The 18,265-nt window shown below is 45.0% G+C and overlaps 1 protein-coding gene across 1 annotated transcript in view; it reads left to right on the top strand.

Annotated features, from left to right (window-relative positions):
• The first annotated feature begins 16,931 nt into the window (after positions 1 to 16,931).
• Positions 16,932 to 18,265, top strand: part of TBX20 (T-box transcription factor 20) — a 34,320-nt gene continuing 32,986 nt past the window's right edge. Inside the window, exon 1 of the mRNA XM_069859834.1 lies at positions 16,932 to 17,058. Coding sequence (XP_069715935.1) covers positions 16,932 to 17,058 — 127 coding nt within the window. The remainder of the gene's footprint in view (positions 17,059 to 18,265) is intronic.

The following is an 18,265-nucleotide window of genomic DNA, read 5'->3' as shown; positions in this document are numbered from 1 at the left end:
AAGGGAATAAACTACTCAACATAATGGGCTTTTGCTTGGAGGTAACAAAACATCTGTGTAAGGTCTGCATGCATATAATAAAGAAAAAAATACTCCCACCACTGCCGTAGTTTTATCACTGCATCTGCTGGGTCTTCATGAAGGTCACGTACCGCAACAAGTCCCTCAGCAGTGGTTTCCTTATAAATTGTAGCCTAGCTTGGGTGCTGTTTTTTCCTTTGTTTTCTTTTTTTTTTTTCCTCTTCTTTCTGAGGCCAAAATGCTGTATGCCTTGGTTTCACTGACACAACTCTCCCATCAGACAAACTCTGTTCCTTCTGCAGTGAGCTGCCAAACAGCCATTAAAGAAGCTTTGCTCCTGCACAGTACCTCAGGTTGTTTGTTTCCAACAGGAGACTGACAGCTGCATCTCCAGATGTGGATTCCTGGCACGACAGGAGAACTCCAGAACCAGTCCAGGCATCTGTATTCAGGTGGCTCCTTTGTATGTATACCAAAAAGAAGCATAATTGTTTTCTGTTTGCTGTAGCACCAGGGTGAATCGCAGGAGACATGAGTGCACTTTTTACTGTGGTATTGACCTTCCAGTACTTCCAAGGACAAAACTGAAACATTTCGTGTAGTTCTTCCTTTCTTACCTATCACAGTAATACCCTTCTTTGCAAAGCACTTGAGTTGTACCACTGAAAAGTGCGATAAAAGGCTTTTCATTATTATTTTTTCTTACTACTATTAATGCAGGAGCACTGGCGCCTGTAGGTTGAGCTAAGCACGTGCTCACCTGGAGAGCACCACTGCGCCTAAGCAGAAATGCCCAGGAACTGAGACTGTGCAACTGAGCTCTTCCATTTCCTCACATATTAGAGGGGAAAAAAAAAAAAAAAAAAGCCCGATGATTTTTCTGCTGTATACTGAGTGGTACAAAAGAAATGCCTCATGCTTCTGTGAAGCGGCATCTCTCTAGTATTCAGATGAGCACACTCTGCTTCCTTCATTCATATTCTCAGAGTATTAATTAACTGAAATCAGATGCTTTGTGCTTTTAGCAGCTTGTGTTTGAATAGACACTTGGTGGCAGACTTTCTCTGAAGAGTGCAGTGGTATGATGTAGCTGTTTCTAGAGTCCCTTTTTGTTATCTTCACCTGTCCTTGGTGTGACGTGTTCTCACAAGCTGCCAGCCTTGTCCTCGGGCTTTTGCAGCTCACCTGGAGAGCATGGGCTTCTGCTTTTAGGGAACAAACAAGCAAAACATCTCTCTTACTTGCCAAGAAAAAGAATCAACAGCTACAGTATTCTGCAGGTTTCAGTGACCATCTGTGTGGTACGAGCTTAGCTGAATTTCACTGTATTCTGAGGGTGCTGGAAGTCCTTCTTTTATGGACTTCTTGGGCCACCCTTCCTACTCTTGCATGGCTGCTTTCTAGAAGGAACAATACTACTCACTGTTTATATATATAATCAACCAAACACCATCATTTTTTGCATCAGGTAGTCCTATAAATATATGTTTCTTCCATACTCACACATAGGGAAGAATGTCACTGTATTTTTTTTAAAAAAAAAAGTATTTGTACTAGTACTAAGACGATAATGTGCTTTGTGATTTTTCCTCAGGCTATCATTTATGTCTCATGAATGGTGTTTACCGTGCTCCTTTTGTTACATGAATACTTGTCTAATACTATTGCTCAATCATAAAGCTTACATTTGCTTCCAGCAGAGTTCAGTGGTGTGAGCTGGCTAATACTAGCTTCATTTCTCTGTGAATCTGCATTAATGACTTATTAAAAGAAGAATTGTGCATACATTGCCCTGAAGTTTTACAGTGTTAAAAGGCACTCTTTTGCCTTCCTGTGTGGCTGAAGATAGTTGAAATGTGGAAAAGGTATGAGCAGTACCCAGTGTCTGTTTGACTTGTAGCTCTGATCATCATTTGTTCATAGCACTTCTGCTAGCAGGTGCTTCAACAGTGCAACAGACTGCACAGGACTGGGCACAGGGAACAGCACTAATGAGCACTGCAAAGATCTACTGCCATTAGACCACAAATGTGGAGAAATGGCCTCAGTGTCAAGTCTTTCATATACTTACCCATGTATAAGAACTGAGAGGGAGAAAGAGAATGGTGGAACGGTCATGTGTTACACGTCAAAGATACGTATCATATGACGAAGAACAGATAGCTAGCTCCCCGGTGCTTTTTCTGCAGTTCCCCCAACCCTGCAGGCAGTACTTTAATTAACAGGGTAGTCATCCAAAATTGTCTTTACTTTTCTGCTCACTCTACTTACTGAGTGTGTTACAGCACTGGCTGCTCCACAAAGCTCTGAGGACTTCTGTGAGAAGGAAAAGAAACAGCAGATTCTATTCCCAAATGCTCTAAAGTTCCCTTTCAAACCAGAGAATGAGTTCAGCCTTCCTATCACTCACATGGGAAGGTTTCTGATGATATAATAGTGTCTTTTTCATCCTTTACAGCTCTGGTTCAGGTCTGTTAGCCATTTCAGTGATGTCCCTCTGAGGGAACACTAGCGATGCTGCTGACTCACAAAAGGCTCCACTTCCTTGACACATTGCAGTGGCTGCAAAGAAAGCCTTTCTCCATGTGAGCCATGCTGCAGCTCAGCCTGGTTCTCATTATGTTCCTCTCCATACTGTTATACTTCTGCATAGATGCAGTACCCACCCAACTGGGGTCACGTCTGCTGCTAACAATCTGCTGACATATTAGATAAGTTATATGCGTTTCTTCACTGCTGCCAAGGGCAAAATATTCCCACATCTACAGTATTTCATTATCTTTTTTTTTTTTAACCAGATGCTGGTCAAGCTGCAAAATGCAAGGGAAGTTCCTGAGTATTGTGCTCTTACCTTACTAACATTGTCTGGTTTCATCCTCGGAAATGTAGGATAAAAAACAACTGGAAAGGACCATTCAGGAATTTTCTACTCAGCCTGCCTGAGGAGTCTTTTGCTTTTAGTTTCTTCCTACCCTCACCTGATGTGAACACTACACAACTTGCTGTCAATATCTCTTTTAATTGAAGGAGGTCTCATGTAATGAGTCTCCTGTAGGACCTTCATTTTCAGCACTGGACACATGGGCAGTTTGCAAGACATCTTAATGTCTCTTCCAGAGTTTTTGACCCCAAAGCACTGTCTCTGTTTATGTAACACAAAACAGATATGCTTTGTTGTTGTGATATTACCATGAGGGGAGCTATGCTTGTTGCCTCTTTCTTAAAATTGGCTTCCTTAAGGAAACAAGGCTGAAACAATTCTGTCATCTGTCCATCCCACCCCTCCTCCAACAAAACTTCTGAACCTCTTGGCCAATTTCAATCTCACTTAAAAAAGACAGGATGTCTGCAATATTAAATGTATATTTGTTTGGTGAATATAGGCAACCTGATACAGGAGGCAGAGATTCAATTTATGCCTCCACTGATGGAATAATTACAGCATGACTTGGTTCTTTTTCTTATTAGATAATTAATGATACAGCAAACTTTATCACAAGATGTAAATTCATGGGTGACTAGCCTTCATACTGACCAGCCTGCTGCTTTATGCAAAGTATTTTTTTTTATGTTGCTCTCAATACATGCTTTTGAGAAATAGTACCTAAATTTGCACATATTGCCTGCTCCATTGCATCACAGAGAAACAGCCTGGTCCTCAATAAAAGTAATATGTATTAGTAGAATTGTTCCTCAAGTCTAGAAAGTGAGCCTGGTTTCTCATCACAGAATTTTGTGAGATCTGTCATGTTCTTCCTTGATTCAACTGCACAGGTTTATGCGATGTTTCTTTTATCATAAACTTCCAACAACAAAAAAAAAAGAAATTTGGTAAATGAAAATTATGCCAGAGGAGTTAAAATTAACTTTAGCTATGTTGCCTGTGCTACTCTCTCATATATAACCATTTAAACCTCTTTCAGTCTCTGGTGCTTGGATGATGAAAGCAACTTGTTAGGACCTTCAGCATAAGCCTTCCAACAGGACCGCACCTAGACATGTCTAAATATATTTGGTATCAGCATGGCACATTAACATAAAGTCTGCTGAACAGATAGTAAATCTGTTTTTTGTCTGTCTTCTGAAGAAGGGAACCCAGCTTTTGTAAAATCTGGGTTCCATATGCAGAGCCAGCTATGAAGTCTTTCCTTTCACAGGAAAAGCCTGCACCAGTGTCCTCAAGTTTCATCAAGTCTATTATGTCTGTCATGTCCCTTCCTTCCTCCCAGGAGACTGAAAGTACCGGTTCTTTGGTCAGGCCTGCCTCTCCTTTACTAGAGTCAGATTATGATAAATAGGTTTTATGTCCACACTACCTGTTAATAAACAGAGAGGCTCAGGAATAATACCATGGGTATGTTGCAAGAACTTAGGTGAAGAGCCTAGTGAGGAACTACAGCTTCTGGTGTCAGTCATCTGAATCAATGAAGAAAATGTGACTGGACTATAGATAATCTATTAGTATAGCTCACCCTTATTTTGGCTGCAGAAGAGTTTGTTGCAATCCTTCTCCTTTGATTAATGGCTCTGAGGAGAGGTTATTTTAAGATACCAAAGAATTCAGTTCAGGAATATGGTTAACTGCTGAAATTACTCCCTCTTCGCTAGATCGCGTATGTTTCCTGTGGCTAGCTGAGCTAAGTTCACCAGTAACTCTGGGTGTTAGCAAAGCTCCATCTGAATAGTGGCTTAAGAATATAAATAAGTGACACACCGCAGGAAGAATATTGCAGAATGATCCCTGTTCATTAATGTCTCTGGATGTGGGGCTGAATGTGACAATGTTTCAGTTTTACCTCAAAGCTTACTTACTCTGAAAGAGAGCTGGCATTTCACAGCAGAAATTGCTTTTCTTTAAAATAATTTAAAAGTAAAATGAGAACCTAAGTGAGTTACAGATGTCAAGGACTATAGGCTGCCAGTGATGGCTATGAGATAGGATGCAGATGACCTAGGCAGTGCTTGAATAAACTGAAAATTCTTGTGTTTAAAAAAATAAAGATTGGAAAGAGAAAAGATGGCTTTCAAAAGGGCTAACCCTTCCTTTCTTTCTCTGCATGTAGAACCTCCCTTCTCTGCCCCTGCAGCCTGTGAACTTCTCATTTACATGCTTCGGATGCACTCAAAAATTGGTTCTTTTTGGTTCCAAATTTTCTGTGAAAGCCCTCGTTCCCATGACAATTGCTTCTCCAGCATGATGCATCTTTAAGAACACACACTTCTGTCAACAGAAAAAAACCCAAACAAACAAGGTAAGCAATAATGTTGCATTTGAAATCCCACTCTTGGTTCAATGTCTGCTTTTCCAGCCCCCATCACTGCCTTCTAAGCCTCTGTAGATGGGACAAAAGCATGGTGCCACTCTTAATTCTACCTTTTTTGCTATTGGAAGCACCAACCCCTAACAGACACAATTTTTCAGGCAAAAGAGCATGGTCTAGAGACAGCCAAGAAAGACCAAGGTTAATATGTTATTCAAAACTGAATATAGTCCGATTTTAGTGGAGAAGATGAGGAAAATAATGGTCACCATTGTGCTTGTGACTGCAGTTTGTACCCATTCAGTCTTCCAGTGCTTAGGTTACACATTAGAGAGAGATCAGTCACTGTAGATTAGCACATGTCATCCATTTTAGTGACAGCAGAACTAAGTAATACTCCCTTTCCTGCAGCAGTCAGTGGCTTCTCTAAAGACATTTCCAAATTCAATTGCTGTTGGGTTAATTCCTCTTCTCTTATATCATACTGCAAACTGGACAGCTGTCTCAGCTGGTGTCTGAATCTTCAATAGAGAAGAGGTCAGAGAAACTATTTTTCAACATTTAGCAGAAATCTACTGAAACTGTCAATTTTAGAAAGCTGATGGCAAGTTGTTTGACAGATGCCAAGTGGTAAGAGCCCAAAAATACTATTGGGAATGTTTATTTGTGGGCATAATCTCCCCTGTCAAACTGAAGAAAAGGATGCCATGCAGGTTGCAAATATTAAGTGACAGATTTTATACAGCCTTTCTTTTGCTGAAAACATGAGTGCATGTTAAATGTAGAAGGGCTCTTCCCAATCCCTCAGAACACATCAGCGCAACAGGCTCATAGCCCTTTGCAAACCAAACTTAGGAAAGAAAAGGTTCAAATATTGGTTGTTTTAATAACAAAAATAGTTTAAAAGCTCTCTGAAATCTGGCCTAATTAAATGCAGTATTGTCATCGGCTGTTAGTGAGTAAGAACACTAGCTTTAAGAATAGACTCAATCTTCTTTCTTGTGAAAGCTCAGATAGAGTCTACAAATCAAGCTGTCTTCTGGATGCCCTGTTTCATAAGTAGTATTACTACCAGCTCTCTATACAGCACTTTTAATCAATTGACTCAAAAGCCTCTTGTTTACAGCCGGCAGGTATAGCGCTCATTGTTAGGCAAAACAAAGCAGGAATGTAAAGCAGTTGCAGTTCTGGGCTAGAGTCTAAGACTTGTAAATCCTAGTCTCATGCTCTTCTTACCATCTCGTACTGATTGAGAGCAAAGATGTCATTGCCAAGGAAGGGTGGAGGCATCACCTAAAGTACAAAGCTGTCATTATGACTCTAAAAGTTCTCTTTTCCCAGCAAGTATTTCCATCCCTGGGACTTAGCACCAAATCTTGTCTCTCTCAGCCCTTTGGTATTCATTTTCTTTCCATTAACAAGTGTCAGATATGTCAGTTTATTTTGCTGGAATTAACTTTCATTTTCCCTTTTTGATATAAAATACCTCTTTCAAAGCACTGAATAAATTATGTCCAGGTTTTATTCCCCTCACCTCTGCTACAACCTACTGTATGTCATTACCTTTCTTTTACAGTGCCAGCTTCAGGTTTACTATCCACTTAGTAAATCCATATAATTTATTCAAGTAGGCTACAGTGAATTTTCTTTTAAATTCTCATTTATCCTAGGCCCTTTTAGGACAACCACACTAATTGCAGTTAAAGGTTTTAGTATTTTGTGCACTGTATAAAGGTAAATATCTTTCCATGGTATCACTTGCATCCAAGTGTTTCAAACCTGAGAGACTAGGTTTGTCTTAGCACTGGCACTTGTAATATTCCTAGTGCTAGAAAGAAAAATTTATTAAAACATTATTTCTTGTGCTGTACTTCAGCAGCTTTGAAATTGAAAGATGCACAAGATTCTGTACTCGATACTTGCTCAAGAGCTTCTGTAAAAGAAAGAGGAATATAGACTGAGTTATATAAGAAACGGCTATACCACGAAATTTTAAAGAGAGCTCACTCATTTCATCTTGTGCTAGACCTAAATTCTTGGTCAAATCCTTAGCTTGCTGAAAACTGACCGTGCAAAATATGTTTTTAAATTGCAATATATTATTCCAACATATTTTTTAAATAATTTCCATTACAGAAAATACTTCTTTTTTTTTTTACCTTGCCTCCATATATAGCTGGAATTACAGCATATGGCTTCAGGCTGATTTTCATCAATCATTTCATCAAAGAAAAATTTCTCAAAGAGAGAAAAAAAAAAACACAACAAAAAAAACCCCGAGAGAAATTGTCTCAGCCTAAATTTCAGAGGCTACCGTGAAGGCAAGGTAAGTCACTGGATTAACTGAGCTAGGCTTAGTTCAGACCTCAGCAGTGGGTAGGGGTGAAAGTATATCCTGTGCTCTCCTGACTGACAGATGATAGTCAACAACAATAAGTCCAGACAGCTTTGTTACTAATCGTCAGCTACGTTGTGGTGGGATTCAGCAGTACTGGATAACTGTAGACATGCACAAAGATTAATTCCAGCTCCAAAGACCTTGCAACAAGCAACTTGGTCTGCATACTGCAGCTCCATCACTTTCCTGCTGAGAAATGCTGTGTTAATTTCTATGACACCCTGAAGACTTAATTTATTTGTATTTTCATTACTGCATTTGTTATTGCTGAAAGCTTTAAGATTGACCACAAATACTGTAATACAGTCACGCACTTAAGCTCTAAAACCAGCCTAAAAATCCCCCAAGAGGCTTGGTAAGGTTGAACTGGAGAACTGATTCAAGTTCTCTGATCCACACAAAATGAGCTGTTAACTTTAAAGGGACCGGATTTTCACCACCGATGGCAACCTACCTGGCTTTTAGCCACATTTTGTGGTGCAAGTTCCAGGTTGATTGGTTTCCTCTCTTTGATATCACTAATGGAAGCAAGCTGGCTTCTTTCGTGAACCCATGCGGGCAGGGCAGGGAGCGCTTAGCTTGTACAGTTGTCTTCGCATTGCTGAAATGAAAACCCTTTCTGTGCCAGCCTTCCAGCAAAGAGTATGCCGAGAATTACACAAACTTGTGAACTGTTTTCCCCTAATGTTATTTACGACCATGTAATTTCAAATAAGCTTAGCTTCCCTCTGCAAGCTTAGTCATTGCCAGATAAATCAGCAGTATGTTATGGGTACTGAAATCTATTTTCCAAGCCCTAATCCTGAATACTTTTGAAACTGCAGGCTTAAAAAAAAAAAAAAAAAATCCTTTTCATGCCAGAACACCCCCAATCCTGTTCCCCATACTGTTAAAATAAGCAAAAGCAATGCCTTTCACCACACCACGGTGTGGGAATGCTTCTCCCTCCGTCCTTACAGTGTGGAAATAAGCCAGAAATATCTGGCAGCCCCATCTGTGGTGCCTGACAGGTCCAGCAGCGTGGCCCTATCTGCACACGCTAGGTTTCTGCGATCAAACAGAAGGCTAAAGCCATTTCTTGGTGACAGCAGTGTTGCTCCTAGACCGTATAACATGTTTTATTACAAGCTGCTCTGTATGATCTGTGAGAGTTGTGAATCACAATGCTTCTTCTCACCCTCTGAGCTCACGAGGCCAGAAATGAAATTTTCTTTGTTCTACCTTTACCTTTTTATGTCCTCATTTTCTAACTTCTTTTCTTTTCTTTCTTTTTTTTTTTTAAACTACCATTTTACTTTACATTGACCAGGAGAGATGTGGGACACAAAAACTGGAATCATCACTAAGCAAAAATGGAAAAGCATCCACTCCTGAAGTTTTTGGAAAGTGGCTGATAGTCTTTTTTTTAATTCTTTCTACCGTGAACCCTCAAAATAAAACTCATTGTCTTTGGGCGTATTCCTACTGCTGTATGTTCACAGAGGGAAAATATGCAGAGGTCAGCAGTTTCAAAGGCAGTCTCTAATTTTAGGTTCTTAGCTTTGGATATTTTGGGACAAAACTTTGGACACAACAAAAGAAGTGTCAATGAACTATAAATCTATATTAAGTAAGATTAAGTAAGTAACACCCGAGACATCTCAAACCAGAGACCCAAAGCCAGAGACTCTTCTGTTTTTAAAAAAAAAAAAAGTTTTAGCATTTGCCAGAAAATGTTTTTTCTTAGTTCTTGAGGTTTCTATCCTTCCCCACATTTCCCGCGATTCCTATTTTCATATCACCATTACAGGCAACTCTGAAATTCTCCTACCAATCCAAGGCCTGCAAAAGTCGAAGATAAAAATTGCCCTTTCTCATAATGTGCATGTGATCATCTTAAAATTGAGTGCTATGTAAAGTCGGACTTTTTTTTGAACAAAAACATGCTCCTTGAAACTTTTTATCTAGCTGAATTTGTTCTGAATACTTTTAATTGGCAGTGTATTGTTTATTAATATTTTTAAATATGCAATTTTCAAGACCTTTTAAATTGCAAACAAAAGACCTATTGAAATTCCAATCATGTAATAAAGCTTAAAAGTGCTGATTTATTAAATGATTACTTGAAAATCAAATATGAATTATGGAAAAAGTCAAGAAGGCCTGAAAGAAAATTAAATTAAAACAGGTTCACTTAAAATATCTGTCACAGATAAAATGGGGAAAAAAAAAATAAAATTAAGATTGTTTCGGGAGCTGGAGTGCATTTTCCAAGCAGTCCTACTATGCAATCACATCACTCTGTAGCCAGAGATTTGCTTCAACCAACAAAGAATTGCAGGGACAGCTCTCTTCAAAACTGCAAGCCCAAAATTTCTGAAAGACCACAGTACCTGATCAGAGCAGAGGGCACCATCACAATCTTGCAGAATGCCAGGAGCTGCTGTTCCATCTTCAAGTTGAAAGTCAAGAATGAGCTCAATCCTATCTCTAGGACAGACACAAAGACATACATATGCTTGTCAGGATATGTAACTTCAGTGAGACTTCAACAGTCACAAACTAGAAGAGACTTTTTCAGATGCTCCGTCAAATAGTTTCCCTATCACTGACATTTTTACATTGATAAAATGAGCACTGAAATATGGGAGTCCTGTTTTCCATTAAAATTTTGGTCCAAAGCAGTGGTTTCATCTTACAGTAAATCTTGTGCCACGGCAGATTGCAGGTTCCTTGTAGAGTGTGGCAGATTGTGGCAGATTGCAGGTTCTTTCATGGAGGGCAACTAAGAAAAGCACCACTGGGAAAGTTGGAATCTAAGTTACTGCTGATGTACGTGTTCGGATATGTACACCTACACGCACATACTTTTCACATGGAATAATATTCCCATCCATTTGAGTAAGCAAGTCACATTTTGCTATTCATAAAATTTCAAATGGCAATCTGTGAGATGCTTTGTGGGTAAGGAAATTGAAACTTCCTTTTGCGTAAAGAAATCAACCAAACAGATCCTTCTGCCAGCCACTGCAATGCAGCCTCCTCCAACAAAGTAGCTGGACTGTGAATAGAAAATTTTGTGTTCTTGACATTTTTTTAAGATCTGAGAAGCTTTTCTGAACCTATCCAGCACTCCAGCATGTCAGCCTTTCTGCCTAGATCTGTCAATTAATTCAATGCATATTTCCTTTAATTCTGCAAAACTGGTGGAAGGGCTCTTAAAGACCTTGTTTTGAAACTGAGCATTTATTGGGTGTATAAAAGCAGACTGTTAAAGATCATGGGGTTTTTTTGTAACACCATTGACGATCGCTTTAAGCCCCCAAATCCGAAGCAGGTGCTTGGGGACTGCAGACCTGTGGTGCATTGCACAGGTCTTGGCTGTTCTGGGTGCTGGTGGGGACAAACTTGTTTTGCTTTGGTTATCGATTAGAAGAAATTGGGAAAGCTGAGCAAGACAAATTTGCCTATTAATTTTAAAAAATAAGAAAGTCCCATGACTTCTAATACATGTGATGTGAAAAGGGGCAGATGACCTTCTCGGCATGGAGGCAGGAAGGCCCTGCTGCCTCTCCCTAGCCCATGGGGAAGCCCACTTTGTCCCCGACCCTGCTCTTGCCAAAGGAAAATCCCCCCTCACCCACTGGGGCTGGATGGGATGCCGGTGGCCGGCATCCTCTTCCCGGGGGTGCAAATCCCTGCTCCTGTCGGGGGAAAGGAGGCTCTCTCCCTCTTGTCAAAGCAGGAGGGACCCCTCCTTGATGGCTGCAGACCCCTGGTCCCTTGCGCCCTCGGGAAAACAAGCCCGGATGGCTAAAATGTTCTGCTTGACACCGGGAAAAGCAATTGCCTTGGATAATGACCTTCATGGACAGTCGGAGGGCTGATAAACTCAGGGCAGAAAAACAACGTTTCATGCGTTCGTTGCAGGATTCTGGGTGGCTAATATGAAAACTTAAAGAGGTTTTGTAATATTTGAATAAAACGATCGCGTCTGGAGACTTACGCTGCTTGATGATGCTTCGAGTTACAGCTGCAGAGCGTTAGGAGGACCAACCCATAGCGAGAAGGTCGTCAGGTTTTAGTGACTGTTTTACACCGAAAAAAAAATAATAATAAATGTGTGGAGTACCCCAACTCGGACATATTTTTTTTTAAATAAAAATATCATCGCTTCCATTAAACTTTAGGTTTATGCGGAAAATACAGTGTGTTTTCTAGACATGAAAGGGGCAGTAAAGTGTAATCGTATCCAGCTGACTTGCCGATGCGTGTATACACATTATCGCACCTTTGAATAGGTATTTATACGCCTACGGATGCATCTATAGTCGCACATTTGTAGCGTGTGCGCTCGTCAGCTCGCTCCAAAAGCGGATTTACTGTACGGCTTTTGATCAGGGTGGTGTGATTGATGATTTCCCCGGCTGCGTTCCCCGTGTGTGCTCAGCGCTGCCCAGCCGCTCGCTCTCTCCGTGCACAAAGACGTCTCCCGTTCAGGAGAAGTGCAGCAGCCTGCAAAGTGTGAATAATTTTCAGTGAGGAGTTACACTAAGTGGGAAAGCTTTTAGCACATTTTCCACTGGCAATTGGACTATAATCTAATTGTCAGCCCTCGGGTCTTAATAGAGCTTTTCTCTTTCCACCATTGGATTTGCATCTGGGAGATGCCTAATGGGTTTAAAACGCCTCGATTTTTGCTCCGCTAAGCCACCTTCTCGGTGTAGGTGACATTGAGATGGTTTTGTTGTGAAATCGGATCGGGGGTACCTGGGTTTCTGCCCTGCCCGCGCGGCTCTTTTCGCGGAGCGAGGGCGAGGGGGAGATGCCCGAGCCCCAAAACCAGCCCGGGGAGCTGGGGTCGCTCCGAAAGCGGCGGGGCGGCAGGAGGGGGTGAATCCGGCGGTTGAGGTAGCTCTCTATGCTATATAATTATGTGCGGCAGAAGACAATAAAAGGCCCGAAAGCAGAGCCGATGACCGCGTAAGGTTGCAGAGGAGCAGAGCCGGAGCAGAGTTGCCTTCGTTTAGCAGCGATGCGCTTCTAAAACTTGAACGGGCGCCTTTGCGACCCTGTCCGAGCGAATAAACACGATTTTTAATTTTTTTAAAATTTTTTTTTTTAAGATAGGGGAAGCTGTTTTCATCTATAAGTTATGTGGGGGGGAGGAAGAAGACGAAGAAGAATATTTTAACTCCTCTCCTCCCGTGTCGGGGATGCGTTCAAGACGAAAGCAGCACGGCAGGTTACCTTGCAGCGGGCGCTGCTGCTGAAGGTTCGGGCACCAGCTCCTGGCAGCACCAGGAGAGAAGAGAAGGGATGAGAAGGCAGCAGCGAGGGTCTCGGCAGCGGCACCCGCACCCGCAGGCTCTAGATAAAGGAGAGGCGCTCGCCCTCCGCACAGGCGACGGCTGCGGAGGGGAGAAGGGGAAGTAACGGAGGAGGAGGGATGGGATGCAAATGTCAGGTTATCCCAGGAGAGGAGCGGGTGTCAGCTTAGCTCGGTGCTCTGCGGTGCCGGGCTGGGGCACAGCCCCGGGGTGATGCCGGGGGGCTGAATACGGATTTGCCCCCGCGGGGGAGGGGGGGGCTTTGGAGAGGGAAAAAGGAAAAAAAAAAAACCCAAACCAAAATAAAGAGAGGTGGCCCCTCTGATCACTGCGCAGAACAACTGTTCAAAAGCTGAGCAGGTCACTTAGGCAAAGGCGCACCTGAAATTCCCCCTCCCGATCGGTAGGACGTTAATTTTCCTGCGAGTTTCCGCAGATTCCTGTCCCTGGCGTCTCGTTCAAGTTGTGATTTTTGGCTGGGTGAGGAAAGGGCCGGGAAGAAGCGGTGTTCATCGTTTTCTCGGGATCAGCTTTTCCCCTGTAGCTTTTCAGGGACCTCTGATGCCCGATACGGTTTGGGGGGGGAGGGGGGGTGGTGGTGCTGCGAGCTCTCTGTTTGAAATCTGGCGGTGACACTGAGATCTAATCCTGATTAAAGCTGCTATTACAATAGCGCTGGTTTTTAGCCCGAGAACAAGACAGCAAAGAGCTCTTTAGGCAAAGGAACGGGGAGGGGATGAAGGTACTTCGAAAGCACAATGAGACCGAATGAAATGTCTCTGCCGTGCCAGACCGGCACTAGCGACAAACACCTGAATTTGCTAGGTAGGAAACAAACTTTGCCGGTGTAGATGGCGTGTTCTTTATGTACGGATAAAGAAATAACGAAGGATTTAATTTAAACGGGTTCATGCAAGGTAAGCGCCCCGCTCGGGCGCAGCGGGGTTTATAACACTGCTCTGGGAACAGGGAACAAGCGGGGATGGGTGCTGGGGAGATGCTGCCCCGGCTCGCATCCCTCCGGGCTTATTCGTATCATCCCCTTGGTTGGGAAAGCAGAGGAGGACCAAGAGTATGGTCCCTCGACACCCCTCCTGGTTTGAAAACCCTTCCATCCCCGGAGAGGGCCGTGGGCAGGGGCAGCAGAGCAGCCCGGAGCTGGGCTCCCTCCCCTTCCCCACTCCTGGCTCCCCGTGTCCCCCCGGCTCGGCCCCGGCGGGGGAGGGAGACGGACAGAGAACCAGGGGTCCGGAGAAAGGAGGGGGGGGGGTGTTGAATGTCTAGACAAGGCTCATTTCCTTATCGGAGGCGGAGCAAGGAGAAACTAATAGAACAACGATTCTCGTGGGACAGAGAGAAAAGTTGCGTGGCGTAGCCGAGCAGAGAAGAGCCGTCCCGTGCGGCGGGGTCCCTGCTCGCACCTCGGAGTTCAAAATTCGAGGGGGAAGGAAACCGGGGGCAGCAACCCCCTGCCAGCCCGGTCCCCGCTCCGCGGCCTCGGGGTCCCGTTCGCCCCTCTCCCCGCCAGCGCTTCCCCCGCCGGCGCCGCGTCCTCCCGGCCCGGCCAAAGGCAGCTGGGGGCTGGCAACTCCGCGGGGAGGCAAAGCAGAAAGGGATCCGGCTGCTGCCGATCCCCGCGTGTCGATGTTTTCCAGCCAGGCGCGGTCAGATACCCAAATATTCCCCTCCACCCCTGAGCCCCGACGGGCCGGGGGCAGCCCCTCCTAGGGACAGGTATCTTACGACCTGGCTGCTCGGAGACCGAGATAAGAAGGGGGAAAGGGAGAGCTGGTACTTCGACTGCCGTTTGGCTTTTTTCGTATCCTCGTTTGCGCGGCGAGTGGAGGAGGTAGGAAACCAAGGGGGGACTCGAGCATCACCACCACCGCCTCAGGGAGGGTGAAGAGAATAATTCCTCAGGTTATTTGCACCCTCCCTTGTCTTCGGGCAGGCCGAACCCTGCTTTTCAGACAGCTCCGAAGGAGCACAGGGCCGGAGCCCCGGGACCCCCGTCCCGCCGGGAGCGGCCCCAGGAGCAGGGCTGTCCCGCAGAGACATCGGGCTCCTAGAAGAAGCGATCTCACTCGAAGTAAAAACGTCAAGTGACGTAGAGAGGGGTCTTTTTTTGTTTCTTTTCTCGGGATGGACGCCGGGGAGACTCGTTTGTCTCGTTTTCTCCCCGGCTGCAGGGTCTCCTGGCTCTCCGGCAGCGGGGGCTGCCTGGGCTCTTCTCTGCTCCCCTTTCTCTCAGCTTACACTTTAGGATAAAGACCGGGTCACCAGACCGCTGCGAGCCACCCTGAAATCCTCAGCCCTCCGCCAAACGCCTCAGACAGTTCTAAATATGCACGCCTTGTTTGCCACAGAAAAAAATACAGTCTGTCTATTCTGTCTCTATATTCTATCTGTTGGCAAATTCAGCTACGAAAAGGGCAAACTGTAGCTGGTTCTCGCACATTTCAAAGCGATAAATCACTGCTTTGTGCTGCTCATTTCACCGGCTGTGAGGGGTGACCCGAATGATTGTTTCTCCGTATTAATTAATTAGGTTCAGCAGTAACAGGAGTCGCACGGATCCGTACTTGACCGGGGCTCGTCCTTCTCGCAGCACGTTTCTTGGCACAAGCCTGCGTATTAAAAGTCCCTCAGATTCTTTCCGAGGTTCGGAAGCTGGCACTTTAGTGACAAATTTTCATGTCCTCGTGAGTCGTTTTAGCAAGCAAATATTTTCAGTCCTCTTTTTTTTCATTTAAAGGACTTTGGTTAAATTCTCCGGGATGGAGGTTATTTGATTATTTATCTATCCATTTATTTATTTATTTACATGATGCGTTTAAAAGAGGAACTTAGATCACTGTCTTGAAATTATCTGCTCATTGGCACCATCAGCCCATCCTGTCTCTCTGTCTTACGTGCCTGACACCCAGTTTGGCGGAAACAATGAAACGGAGTTGAAGAAAACTGCGACCAGTGGCCCACGCACCGTCTCGGATGGGACGGGAATCCAGCAAGGGTCTCAGTTGGAATCGGTGGGACCGAGTACATCCGTTTGGGATGGCAGAATTTGGGAACCTGTGCAGGAAAACCTCGGTCAGCCTTTAGGGACCTTCTGCTCTAGCAGAAAGCACACAACGACGAAAACGAGATGCTTTAAAAAATAGTGGGGTTTTTTTCTTATTTGAATTTAAAATATAAAATTGACACATCCACGAGAAAGAAAAAAAGGAAGAGAAAAAAAGAAAGGGAAAAAAGAAAGAGAAAAAAGGAAAAAAAAACAAAAAGGAAAGGGGAAAAGGAAAAGGAAAAGGGAAAAGGAAAAGGGAAAGGGAAAAGGGAAAGGGAAAGGGAAAGGGAAAAGGAAAAGGAAAAGGAAAAGGAAAAGGAAAAGGAAAAGGAAAAGGAAAAGGAAAAGGAAAAGGAAAAAGCAAACTCCACAAACCGAACCAAACGTAACCAAACCGAACCAAACGCAACTTATTCTCCTCCTTTCGACCATCTATGCAATGATTCTTGTCTCGGAAAGGTGTATAGCCTAGGGAGCATCCCTAGAGGGTCGCGCCCAGAGGAGGGGGAGGCGACCCCCGAGGGCTCGGCAGGGAGCGGGTCTGGGTCTCCCGAAGAGGGAGCGGCGGCAGGGAGCCCCCCTCTTTCCCCCAGAGCCGGGAGCCCCCCGCCCAACCCGCGGGCGGGCAGAGCCCTCCCCTCCCTTCTTCTTCTCCTTCTTCTTCTTCTTCTTCTCCTTCCTCCTCCTCCTCCTCCTCCCGCCCGCCTCCGCCCCCTCCTCCGCGGCCGGTCCGGGGCCCTTGACGTGTCCCGGCGCCGATTGGCCGCCGGCCGATAGGATCTCTGCGGCCCCGCGTTAAGGCGGGGGCAGGCGCGGCGCTGGGCGCAGAGCGCAGGGCGCCCGGTCACCCCGCTGCGCTGCCCCCGCCGCTCCCGGCCATGGACTACCCGCCGCCCCCCAAGCCGCAGCTCTCCTCCCGGGCCAACGCCTTCTCCATCGCCGCCCTCATGTCGAGCGGCAGCTCCAAGGACAAGGAGTCCCCCGAAAGCACCATCAAGCCCCTGGGTGAGTGGGGACGGGGGTGGCCGTGGGGCGCGGGGCTCCCGGCCGGCTGTCCCCGCTGAGGCTCCGGCAGCCGCCGCCGACGCTTCGGGCTTCTCCCTGCTCGTAGTTGATTTTTTTTCCTTTTTTCCCCGGTTGAGCCCCCGCATCGCTCCCCGCCGCTTTCAGGCGAGGCGGCTTGTAGCACAAACCGTTCTCTAAATTCCTCCTATTTAAATTAGCCCTTTATCCAGCTTCCCCTTACATAACTACCCTAGGGTGTGAGGTTATTCTACGAACGGCGAAGCCGTTCGTAGAATAACCTCACACCCTAGGGTAGTTACGTTTCTCTTCGCTGGTATGGAATAAGCCTCTTAAATATTTATTGCGAGTCACCTATGTTTTTTGAAGTCAACTCAGAGAATCTTCGGTGTCCTGCCCACGCCGGGCGGGGTAGAAAAACTTGTATGGAGACCTGAAAATCACTTTGCTCCACAGCTACTCGCTGTGGGCTCGTATAGCCTGTTTTACTCTACATCTACCGGGAGGATTTTTTTATTTTTTTTTTTTAGTCATTCCTCGCGATTTTCGGGTGAGCGATTTCGCTTCTGTTCGGTCGCCTCGAATCAGATTCCTGGAGGCTTTAAAAAACCACGAGAGTCTTCTCCTCCACCCCCATGATTTCTGCGGCTTGTGATCATTGCATGTGTAGCAGAAAACTACCAAAAAAAAAAAAAAAAGGTGTATTAAGCTTCCAGGGTGCCAATGAACAATGTTACAATCAAGCCTAAATTTAGAAAAGGCAGCTCTCTCAACCTCTGCTCCTTCTCATCAATTGACTTAAGAGATTTCACATAGTCCAGGGATTCATTGTAACCTTTATTTTTTAGTCTGGGAGATAACGTAGGCCGGGAATGTTGTAGTATTCCCGTTTGACATAGTTACACGGTCTTGTGTTAAACGTAGCTATTTTTTTTCTTCTTCCTGTTTTTCCCCCTTTTTTCTCCTAAAGCCGCCTGCTCGATTGATTTCACAGTTGTTGCTTTTTTTTTTTTTTTTTTTTTTTTAAGTCATTGCACCGCGCCGTTCAATTAGGAAGGGAGGGGAAATGACCGCCTGTAACGCGGCTTTTATTAACCCGAGATCCTGGATGAAATCTTTCCTCCGCGGGGCCGGGGCGCGTTGCTGCGCATCCCGTTCCTTGGCGCCGCATCCCGGTGCCGGGCAGAGC

The sequence above is a fragment of the Phaenicophaeus curvirostris genome, chromosome 6, assembly GCF_032191515.1.
Source record: "Phaenicophaeus curvirostris isolate KB17595 chromosome 6, BPBGC_Pcur_1.0, whole genome shotgun sequence".
In the NCBI taxonomy this organism is placed as follows: Eukaryota; Metazoa; Chordata; class Aves; order Cuculiformes; family Cuculidae; genus Phaenicophaeus; species Phaenicophaeus curvirostris.
This window is presented reverse-complemented; position numbering and strand designations above follow the sequence as displayed.